General features: G+C 40.0%; 1 protein-coding gene across 2 annotated transcripts in view; it reads left to right on the forward strand.

The window, feature by feature from the left end:
* Window positions 1-10,817, forward strand: part of OSTF1 (osteoclast stimulating factor 1) — a 58,146-nt gene extending 47,329 nt beyond the window's left edge. Inside the window, exons 8-10 of one of the 2 annotated variants that reach the window (XM_015117913.3) lie at window positions 560-638; window positions 4,153-4,251; window positions 10,296-10,817. In XM_015117913.3, the coding sequence (XP_014973399.1) occupies window positions 560-638; window positions 4,153-4,251; window positions 10,296-10,354 (237 nt within the window). In that variant the 3' untranslated portion in view covers window positions 10,355-10,817. Of the gene's footprint in view, window positions 1-559; window positions 825-1,128; window positions 2,614-4,152; window positions 4,252-10,295 lie in introns of those variants that run through there. The other variant, XR_013404889.1, reaches the window with a different exon arrangement.
* Window positions 10,818-12,071: the final 1,254 nt, after the last annotated feature.

Below are 12,071 nucleotides of genomic sequence, written 5' to 3' on the forward strand. Positions count from 1 at the left end.
ACTGTTCAGTCTGTAGGTTTTTTACCTAACCCTCAGCTTTTAGTGTTTGGCCTTTTGCTACCTTCTCTTGTACCTAGTGTTCATGAACTTGGAAACTATCAGGTTACTTTATCAACAGGTAAATCTGTCATCATGATTGGGTCATCTGGCAGCAAGAGAAGGGGAAGAGGTTCTGAGATTCTACTTTTTATAAGTACTTTTAACCAGTATCTCTGTTTTCCCACCAATGCCTCATATCTGCCCTAACACCTCCAGGAATCTCCAGTTCCTCATTTTTGCCAGGTTTCTGCATGTTCAAATCTGCTTGCTTCCTCCTGGGTCTCCCTCTGCAGGCATCTGCTTTTCAGCTCGTGCTCCACCAAGTGAGCTTGTACTCCTCCGTCCAATTCCATCTCCCAAGAATGACTCCTCTCCCATCTCTTGAGTCTCCTTTCCTTTTCTCTTTGGAATTCTAGAACTTCATTCCCATTTTAGGTTTAATTGGGTTAAATTAAACCTAAATAATAATTTAAGATTCCCTCTATCTTAAAAACGGTACTTTCTCTTTTTATCACTACAGAACAAGTTGGGAGACACAGCTTTGCATGCTGCTGCCTGGAAGGGTTATGCAGATATTGTCCAGTTGCTTCTGGCAAAAGGTAAAGTTTGTGCTGAGTTTATCTGGTCTTTGCTTGCCCTGAAAAATAGTCTATATCAAATTATGCCATTTGAAATGGTAGGAAGAATAATAGTCTTATTTCAGAATAGGGTTTAACCTTTGCTCTGCCTGTATATCGTGGAGTAGTTATGATAAAATGAAATTATTGGGTGTTGGTTTGTGTTAGGTTTTTTTTTTTTTTTTTTTTTTTTTTTGAGACGGAGTCTCACGCTGTCGCCCAGGCTGGAGTGCAGTGGCGCGATCTCGGCTCACTGCAAGCTCCGCCTCCCGGGTTCCCGCCATTCTCCTGCCTCAGCCTCCTGAGTAGCTGGGACTACAGGCGCCCGCCACCGCGCCCGGCTAATTTTTTGTATTTTTAGTAGAGACGGGGTTTCACTGTGGTCTCGATCTCCTGACCTTGTGATCCGCCCGCCTCGGCCTCCCAAAGTGCTGGGATTACAGGCTTGAGCCACCGCGCCCGGCTGTGTTAGTTTTTAATATAAACTAAAACCATGGCAAGCTTTAACATTACATATATTACTTTTAGTAAGAACTGTATTGTACGTTTCTGCAGGATTATAGAGCCTTAGAAACAAAGAATGTGTGTGTACACATGTGTTGGGGAGATCCTGTCTGAGAAAGCTGTATAAGTAAAGTTGCTGAGGCCCCTGTTCTCACAGGGAAGTCTTGATGGATAAGCAAGAATGATGTGGCTGCAATGTCCTGCTTTGAGGTGAGCAGGTGCTAGATGTAAAGTGAACGAGAGAGGATATCTTGATCCCCTGTTTTTATAAGTCAGGGGAAACAGTGAAGTTATAAACAGACTATCCCTTTATCCATTTGTCCTGTAAATATTAGTTTACTCTTAGAGAAGGCCAGGCAGACCACCCATACCGTACCCTAGTCCAGAAGCCTATCATGTAGGATGCTTGAGTCCCCAAGACACTTGTCATGGAATTACCCTTATTAGGGATCCTCAGAGCAATATTGTGGGATATATGATAGGAATGGTTAGATTTTAAGTATGCTGGTGAGGTAAGCTCCAGGTCTAAAAGGCCAGACACTATGAGAATCACTCTAGGGCCCTGTAAAGGGTTTGCTGAGGACTTTGATGTCTAATATGGCAGCCACTAGCCACGTGCACAACTGAGCCCTTTAAATGAGGCTATCTGAATTGAGATGTGCTGTAAGTGTAAAATGCATACCAGATTTCAAAGACTTAGTGAAACAAAAAGTAAAACATCACAGTAATTTTCGTGTTGGTTATGTGTTGAAATGATAACATTTCGGACATGCTGGGTTAAATAAAATATATAATTAAAATTAATTTCACATTTTGCAAATGTGGCTATTAGAAAATTAAAAATTATATATGTGGATCACATTATATTCCTATTAGTGCTTATCTAAAGGGACCCAGGAAATGGTTGTGTTTCTTCTCTATCATCACTCTCTGAATATTTCCTGTTCTGATAGAAATCATGTCTATGAGCTCTAAAGTGTAACATAATATATGATTAGTCACAGAACTGTTAACCCTCGGGAGTTTTTGACCTGTAGCACACTGAGAGAATGAGATTTCTTATATAACCCTACTGTGAATAGAACGATCTGCTTAGGAGAAAGATTTTGACACAAGATCATTATATTACTAATTAAACATACTATTTTTTTTTTTCTTGATGCAATATTTCTGTGCCTTTAAATTTGGGGACACTTCTTTCTTTCTTTTTTTTTTTTTGAAACTTGGTCTCACTCTATGGCCCAGACTGGAATGCAGTGGCATGATCTCGGCTCACTGCAACCTCTGCCTCCTGGGGTTCGAGTGATTCTCCCACCTCAGCCTCCCGAGTAGCTGAAATTACAAATGTGCACCACCACACATGGCTAATTTTTGTAGAGGCAGTTTTGCCATGTTACCCAGTGTGGTCTTAAACTCCTGAACACAAGCGATCTGCTTGCCTCAGCCTCCCAAAGTGCTGGGATTACAGGCGTGATGAGCTACTCTGTTGGCCTATTTTTGTTTATTGAAGGGGAAGTGGTTGCAAAGAAAATGACACTTTCCTACACTGTGGCAGAAAGTATGAACTGATAACGCCTTCTGTTTTTGGTTTTTGGTTTTTTTGAGACTGAGTCTAGCTCTATTGCCCAGGTTGGAGTGCAGTGGTGCAATCTTGGCTCATTGCAGTCTCCGCCTCCCGGGTTCAAGTGATTCTCATGCCTCAGTCTCCCAAGTAGCTGGGATTACAGGCATGCGCCACCATGCTTGGCTAATTTTTGTATCTTTAGTAGAGATGGGCCATATTGGCCAGGCTGGTCTTGAACTCCTGACCTCAAATGATCCACCCACTTTGGCCTCCCAAATTGCTGAGATTATAGGCGTGAGCCACCATGCTTGGCCTAAAGCCTTCTTGGAAAGCAATCTTAAAATCAGAGATGAAAAAGGAGATATTACAACTGATACCACATAAATTCAGAGGATCATTAGAGACTAGTATGAAAAGCAATCTGGCAGTAGCTGGCAGAATTTAAAATGGACTTAGCCTTACTTTCCAATACCACTTTTAGTAAATCATTCTTCAGAAATACACGTGAACAAAGATGTTGTTCAAGGATGTTCACTGGAGTGTTTGAGATAATGAAAATTAGGAGTAGCCTAAGTACCCATCAGTACAGGAGTAATTAAATTTTGGAGCATCCACAAAATGGAATACTTAAATGGTTGAGTTACAAATATATGTATTGCTAAGAAAACAGTACCATTAGACATTAAGTTTTAAAAACATGAAATTACAGACCAATACGTGTAGTATGATTTTGTGTCTATATCAATATGTGTATGAATGCATTGATGCAAATAAGGGAGATAAGAACTCACGCCCACTTGTTAAGAATAGTTACCTTAGGAGTAGGTAGAAGATGAAGGGATGAAATGGGACTTGTGCTTTTGTTCAGCATACATTTGTATTTTTGAATCCTTAACAATGCAAATGTATTTATGAATTCTGATGTAATTTTGAACACAATAAAGGCAAAGGAAAAGCGGGTAGAAGATGGCTTATGGGAATAATGAATTGCCTCTTGGTTTTATGTGTTGCTATTCTGCTAATTTGCATGAGAACCTGCTTACAGATATAAAATATTAATCCCCTCAAGCACTACCCACTTGGTCTTTTCTAAAGACCCTCTTGAGCAAAAGAGGAAGCAAAGGGCTCATTGAAGTTAAGCTCCACAGGGACCATAAACTCCTCACTGCAAAGTTCACATGCAATTCTAAAGGGACTCGAAGGGAAAGGCTCGGAATTAATTGTTATCACAGGTGCAGCAACAAGCTTCCTGATTAAAGATGCCAAATATACTGCATGAGAAAGTTTGTTGTTTTGAGAACGTTTACTTCTGGGCCAGAGTTGTTCACTAGTTTGTTTTGCCAAAAGTGGTTAGCTATGGGGAGACAGGATTGGCTACTACTGTATAGTCTTCAAAGACACCTAATTGATTTTTCTTGTGTTGGGAAGGTGCTAGAACAGACTTAAGAAACAATGAGAAGAAGCTGGCCTTCGACATGGCTACCAATGCTGCCTGTGCATCTCTCCTGAAAAAGAAACAGGGAACAGGTATTTGTTTTAAACCCTTCTTTCTTCTCTGGTGCCCCATAACTAAGATTTATTAACTTAGAATTGCGCAAAAGAAATAAACTCTGCCGAATGCAGTGGCTTATGCCTGTAATCCCAGCACTTTGGGAGGCCAAGGCGGGAGGTTCCCTTGAGCCCAGGAGTTGGAGACCAGCCTGAGCGACAAAGTGAGACCCCATCTCAACAAAAAGTATAAAAAATTAGCCAGACATCGTGGTGTGGGTCTGTAGTCCCAGCTACTCAGGAGGCTGAGCTGGGGGATCACTTGAGCCCTGGGAGGTTGAGGCTGCAGTGAGCTGTGATCATACCACTGCATTCCAGCCTGGGTGAGCGCGAGACCATATCTTAAAAACAAAACAAAACAAAACAAACATAAACTCTTCAGATGATTCTAAAGTTTGTTTCTATATCCTTGATCTTAATCAGAACCCCCAAAATAGGATACCCTCAGTTAAACAGAAATTAGACGAGAAACATAATCTTTTACCTTTATTTTGTGTTTCTTTTATTCCTTGCAATCAAGTTCTAATCACCTTGCTTTCCATTACAGTCCTTTTCAGAGAACGATTGTCTTCATTCCCTCATTTCAATATGTATTTATGAGTGATTATCACTAAATATTTTTAAAAATCATATTTGATAGCTCCATGATTATATTTTGTTTCTATTTTAAATGAGGATATCAATAAAATGTAATCAAAATTATTCTAGACTTTGCTAAATAGTTTGGACTTTATTCATAGTACTATGGGTGGTTTTTTAAAATAGAGTTTAGGTGTACATTATTATTATTTTTTTAGATGGAGTCTTGCTCTGTTGCCCAGCCTGGAGTGCAGGGGTGCAGTCGTAGCTCACTGCAGCCTCAAACTCCTGGGATCAAGTGATCCTCCCATCTCAGGTTCCTGAGAAGATGGGACTACAGGCATGTGTCATCATGCCCAGCTTTTTTTTTTTTTAACGTAAAGATAGGGGTCTTGCCATGTTGTCCAGGTTGGTCTCAAACTCGTGGACTCAAGCCATCCTCCCGCCTCAGCCTCCCAAAGCACTGGGATTACAGGCGAGAGCCACCAAAAGGTGCCCGGCCTCCTTTTGTTCTTTATTCTAGATATGTCTTTGTTCCAGATTTCTTTTCTTTTTTTTAACTTCAGTTTGAATGTAGTGTAAACTGTTAATCAGTTGGTATTCCTTAATTAAGCCATGAGAGCTCACTGGCAGTGCAAGCCTTTCTTTAAAGTAATTCCTCGTGGATAGATGGAGATGGGTTCTACTAAGGGAATGAGAAAGTATCAGCTGAGCTGGTGCCCCCCAGCTACATTATGATTGAGAAGCCATATTTGCAGCTGTGTGAGAGACATACTTCTGCTTGAGGTCAACCTCTTACTCCTTGCTGCCTTGATTGGGTCAGGAAGTAGGACTCTGGCCTAACTTCCTTTCTCTGCCACTGACTTCCTGTTGTGTGGCTACCCTTAGCCTGTCCTGACCGAAGAGTGAGGCTTCTTATGACCTGAAGGTACCAGAGTCTCATGCATGCTATGAGCTCCATTTTGATAGACAAGGCATATACCAAACTTTCTTAGATCCCAGAGAGCTTACCCAGAAGCCTTACTCAGGAGCGGTTTGAGTTGAGGGAAGCAGGTGATGGGGCTTTCTGCCGCCTTTGTAGAACAGGGCTGGGAGGCAGGTCCTCTTTTCTCTGTGTACCCCAAGTGTGTTTAGTCTGCCTTCCTAAATTTGAACTGATTAGGTAATGGGTTCATTAATGACGTAATCTTAGGGCCTGGCAGACAGAGCCAAGAAATGAATTTTGATATTTCAATTTTCATGTTACTTTTAAAATGTTTTTTCTTGCTTCATTTCCCCAGTTATACAGTTAAAAAAAAAAAAAAAAAAAAGCTTTAATTTGTATATTGATCCTCATTGGAATAGGTTTGGACTATTTGGCCATAGAGTTAATTGTCAGCATGAGCTCTTAAGTTGGAAGAGGTATATTCTGATATTGTTGTCCTTTTTTTTTTTTTTTTTTTTTTTGAGACAGTCTCACTCTGTCACCCATGCTGGAGTGAAGTGACCGATCTCAGTTCACTGCAACCTCCGCCTCCCGGGCTCAAGTGATTCTCCTGCCTCAGCCTCCTGAGTAGCTGGGATTACAGGCATGCGCCACCACGCCCGGCTAATTTTTGTATTTTTAGTAGAGATGGGGTTTCACCTTTTTATCCAGGTTGGTCTCGATCTCCTGACCTCAAGCAATCTGCCTGCTTTGGCCTCCCAAAGTGCTGGGATTACAGGTGTGAGTTGCTGTCTACTTTTAGAAGCACAGTGTGGATTTTTTAATAGGTACAAAAATTCACATGTTGTAGTTACTATGGAAGATAACTAGGATATAGGGCTGGGGGTTATACTCAAGAGTTGAGCCCTTTAAAATTTTTTCCAACTTTTAAAATTCTGAGTATAATTTACATTAAGTAAGTATATAAATCTTTTTTTTGAGACGGAGTCTCGCTGTGTCGCCCAGGCTGGAGTGCAGTGGCCGGATCTCAGCTCACTGCAAGCTCTGCCTCCCGGGTTTTTACGCCATTCTCCTGCCTCAGCCTCCCGAGTAGCCGGGACTACAGGCGCCCGCCACCTCGCCCGGCTAGTTTTTTGTATTTTTTAGTAGAGACGGGGTTTCACCGTGTTAGCCAGGATGGTCTCGAACTCCTGACCTTGTGATCCGCCCGTCTCGGCCTCCCAAAGTGCTGGGATTACAGGCTTGAGCCACCGCGCCCGGCCTAAGTATATAAATCTTAAGCATACAGCTTGATGAATTTTTTTTACACCTGTTTACCACAACCCAGATGAAGCTAGAGAACAGTTCCCACATGCCACCCTCATGCCTCCCACACTCCTTCCTCAGTGTCTTCTGCTTCTCTCACCATAGATTAGTTCTGCCCGTTTGTGAATTTTATGTAAATGGAATCAGACGGTATGTACTTTTTGTGACTGACCTCTTTTCATTTACATTATGTCTGTGAGATTCATCTGTGTGCCTGTGTTTGTTAATCCATCATTTATTTATTGTCTGTATGTTTGTTGGTTGGTCTTAAGTGCTGGTTCTTGATTTGAGATGTGTAAACCCAAGGTGATAGGATTGAGTTAAAATGAACGTGAGCTAGGGAAGGATGGCAGTGCTGCAGGAAGATGCATTCCCATGCATGCTACGCCGAGGTGGGCTATGAAGAGATACAGCTTATTAAACAACACCTGACCATGTGAGAGGTTTCCTGAGAAAACTGCCTCAGAACAGTTCATGAAAGGAAAGAAGGAGAAATAATTTATTTGCCTGACTTGTTCCTGTCTTTTGATGACCACTCAGTCAGAGTCTGCACCGTGGCAAATCATCCTCCCTTTTTAATAGGAGAAGTGAGAATAAAATAAAGAACAGAAGTAACCATCTGAGGACACAGAATATGGGCAGACCTTAGGATAGCAGAGTAGAAGGGGAAAGAGTTTTCCTATTTGTCTCTCAGGCTTTAGCTTAGAAAGCTACGTTTTACCAAGTTGACATGAAGTCCTGAAGTTCCTGGGTGTGTTTTGGGGGAGAACAAAATATATTCCTCCCAGTTCTTGTGAACTCCTCTTGAGGAGAGTGGAGAAAAATAGAATCAACCTGGAGACTTCCAGTAGCTTGGAAGCTGGTGTGAAGTCACTGAAACATGGCCAGGCGCGGTTTCTCACACCTGTAATCCCAGCACTTTGGGAGGCAGGGAGGGTTGCTTGCATCCAGGAGTTCAAGACTAGCCTGGACAACATAGTGAGATGACATCTCTACAAAAAAAAATTAAAAATTAGCTGAGTGTGGTGGTGCACGCCTGTAGCCTCAGCTACTTGGGAGGCTGAGGTGGGAGGATTGCTTGAGTCCAGGAAGTTGAGGCTGCAGTGAGCCATGATTGCACCACTGCACTGCAGCCTGGGTGACAGAATGAGATCCAGAAAAGAGACCTCTGTTCTTTCCTTCTCTCTCTTGCAAGATAAATCAGCTCCCACCTCCCTTGTACTGATCATCCCTTCTCCTTTTTCTTTTTCTTAACAATCATTTTCCAAAACCTGTAAACGTGAAGACTTTTTTTTTTAAAAGAGAGCATTAGCATACCTAAAAAAATAATTCCTTAATATCATCAAATATCTTGTCCTTGTCCAAACTTCCATTTTCTCGTACATCTTTGTTTGTTTTTACTTATTTATTTACTTACGGTTTATTTACGTCAGGATTCACATAAGGTCAGTTTGTGGTTGGTAGATATATCTCTTTATTTTTTAAGCGACAGTTCCTTTCCCTCCCCTCTTCCCCCTTTTTAACCTTACCATTTATTTATTAAAGAAACTGGGTCAACTCACTTGAATTTCCCATTCTGGACATTGCTGACTGCATTCCCATGGTGTCATTTGCCATGTTCCTCTGTCCTTTAAGTTTTTGTCAATTGGTGTTAGATTTAGAGGTTTGATCCAGTTTAGATTCATTCTTTCATCTATCTATCTATCTATCTATCTGTCTGTCTGTCTGTCTGTCTGTCTAGAGGTTTGAAGCAATTTAGGTTCTATCCATCTACTTACCTACCTACCTAGCTATGTATCTAATCTATCTATGTAGCTAAAGGTTTGATCCAATTTAGGTTCAGTCAGTCAATCTATCTATCCATCTGTGTATCTACCTGCCTACCTACCTAATCGTGTTTCTTTCTTGGGAATAGAAGGAATAATAGGTCATACAGAATATTGTGTTTTTTTTTTTTATCAGGGGCACATGATACCTGGTTGTCACTTTTCCTGTGATGTGACATCCATTGATGATCATTGCCTAGATCTGTTACTAAACAGCACAAAATGATAATATTCTAATTAAATCACTTCTTTCTGAGTTATTAGCTGGAACATAAAAGTTTTCCCTCATCAATTGTTTTGTTACACAGTGGAATAGTTAATGTAGCAAGGGTGGGATAAATGCTGGATTTTTGCCCTTTATTTAAGAGTTTTTAAAAAATAAGCTGGTCTCTGTCATCCTCCAAAGGGTGAAAAATGAGTTCTTTTTGGGGTGCATTTATGTGCTTTAATCCATTCCAATTAGTAGCTTTATCCATAGCCCATCTTTGGCTAGTGGAGGCCTCTTTAAGTTGAATCTCAGACCCTTTCACATGATGCTGTCTTTTATAGGATCCTTACTTTATGGCACGACTAGGGTTCTAGGTCCATCTCTTACACTTCCTGCCCCATACTCGGAACTGGTCAAATGTATGATGAGCTTCAGAGATGTGATACTTACAGACCATGATGATCTGGGTGCTGAGACATGTATTTATTGAACTTCAACAGTGTGCCTGTGTTTGCATTCTGTTTTTCCCAGTAAAATTATACTTGGGGTAATCTGTTGCTATAGGAATTTGACTAGACAGTTGAAGAGGTGACAGTGAAAGATCAGATGTCTTCCTTTCAAGTCCTGTTCAAGGTTGCTTGAACATTTGATGGGGTCCAGCTCTTTCTATTTTAAAACTTTTCCCCCCTATTTCAGCCTTTTGCTTTATTGTCGGTGTTGTCTACATTGAAATTGAAGCTTCGTTGTTTTCATTCTTTCTTTTCCTTTTTTCCCTTCAGTAGTTAACTTCCTAACCCGTGACCCTGCCTTTAGGAAAGACCTCAGGCTGTCACTGGGAGAGGAGGTTGGAAGCGCAGTTGTCAGACTGGAGTGCTGCTGGTGGTGTGTCCTGTTGGTCATGGTGCCTGTGGCTGGGCCTTTCTGTTGGAAATGGATGCATGGCACCTAGGGCCAAAACTCTTCTGCATGACTATGGAACCAGCACATCGTCAGCCTCTGTGGCAACAGAAACTTAATGGTCAGGCTGAAAATCTAAAGCAGAGAAAGATCCTCAGGGAAAGTACAATCCATGGGTCAGATGGAAGATTCTATTCTATTTAAGAGCTTTGAAAATGAAAAAATAAAATCTGAGCAGTTTATAATTTCCCTATTTTGCTTTTTCCCCTCCTCTTTCTCTTAGATGCAGTTCGAACATTAAGCAATGCCGAGGACTATCTCGATGATGAAGACTCAGATTAATTCCTTTCTGGAGCTTTGAGATCTAAAACTTCTGTTGCTTTTGCCATTCCAAAACTTGGTCTTTGCCAGAAAAGTGTTGGTAACTATAAAGCAAAGTATATATGAACACGGCAGTGTTGCACTGTGTTTGAGTAGCAAGTGTAAATGACTTGTTCCCACCTTTGGCTTGCCAATAAGTGACTGGATTCTTGGCTGTATAAAATACATTTGTGTTCACCAGAGTAGAACAAAAAGAGATTATTTCTATTTATCAAGCTAAAGGAATTTTAAGATTTTTTTTTTCTTTAAAACAAATCAGGATTTTTTTTTCTTTTTTTTTTAGTTAAAGTGCTTTACCTCAATGGTTGAAATATTTTGAATGGATTTTTTAAGGGGGAAAAATGCTTATTATAATAATAAACCAAAATACTTAACAGAAAATCGTCAGCTATTCTGACAAAAATAAACATTTTGAGAAACTTTATTCCTTTTGTCTGTTTCTGTGGTATCACTCGTTGTCACTAAGTAAAGCTTTTTATATTTAGGTAAGAACTGATTTTATTTTTTCAATTATATTTAATATTTTTTAGCACAGAAGAATAATGAGAGCCACATGTTAGTTCAACTTCTTGTGTCAGCTTTGATCAAAGTCAAGACAATAATCATTGAGAAGGTGCATGTCTAATAAAATAGGTAAATTTAATAATTATGAGACTTCCAGTTTTTATCTCCAAGGTTGTATTTAGAGTGGAGAAACTCAACAACTCATTAGAGTTTCTGTAAGATTTGAAAGGTTAAAAAAATTTATTTCCTTATGTTAGATGCCATACTTTTCCATATAGAGTAGTCAGGAACCATGAAATTTTTTGCGTTCAGTTTTTTTAATAACATTTGTTTTCTCACAGTATGGATCTAGTTCATAATGATTCAGATTCTTTTGCTGAAACACAATTAACATTGCAGGGAGCCTTCTGTACCACTGACACGACACTTCTTTGGCATTCTAATTTGGTATCACTACAGTGATGATATTAAAAATGATATGGATTAGAATTTGCCTGGAATCCCGGCCCTAGGTCCAAAAGTATATTTTGCATGATTTCAATGCTACTTTCAAAAAACACGTTGTTGAAGAGAAGGAAATGTGTGAAGAAGGAAGTGGGTTAGCTCAGGAAATGAATAACTGCCTCTATAAGAGTTTATTCTGTGACTCTTTGGTTTTTCTCTCTGTGGGAGCCTTGAGAAACGATACCCAGAGAAGCCCATTTGAGGTCTTTCAAACACCCCCAACTAAATTTTAGTAGAAGGGAATCTGTACCACTAGTGACAACAAAGTATGAACACAAATTCTGGCACCAATGAAAGAGGGCATGTTATTCTTAAATATGTTATTAAATTTGATGTAACCAGTTGTATTTCTTCTTAAACATAAACTTGAAGATACGAAATTCTTCCTGAAATTGTTATCTATTCCCATAGATCCTTTAAGATTTTTCTTTAAAATGGGGCTTGTTTCTTAACAAAAAGCTTTTAGAGAACCCTGTCACTTTTTGTTCTTCTATACTTTGGGCCGGAGTAATTGGGATAGATTTCAACTAAAGATTCTTAATTTTTAAAACATGGGCAGAAATAATACAGCTTGTGTGGCTATAGACAGTGTTTATGAAAATACCATGTACTTGCTTTAGATATATTATTTGTATATCTGAGGGATAGAATAGTGGAGGTTTCACTATCA

The sequence above is a fragment of the Macaca mulatta genome, chromosome 15, assembly GCF_049350105.2.
Source record: "Macaca mulatta isolate MMU2019108-1 chromosome 15, T2T-MMU8v2.0, whole genome shotgun sequence".
Taxonomy (NCBI): domain Eukaryota; kingdom Metazoa; phylum Chordata; class Mammalia; order Primates; family Cercopithecidae; genus Macaca; species Macaca mulatta.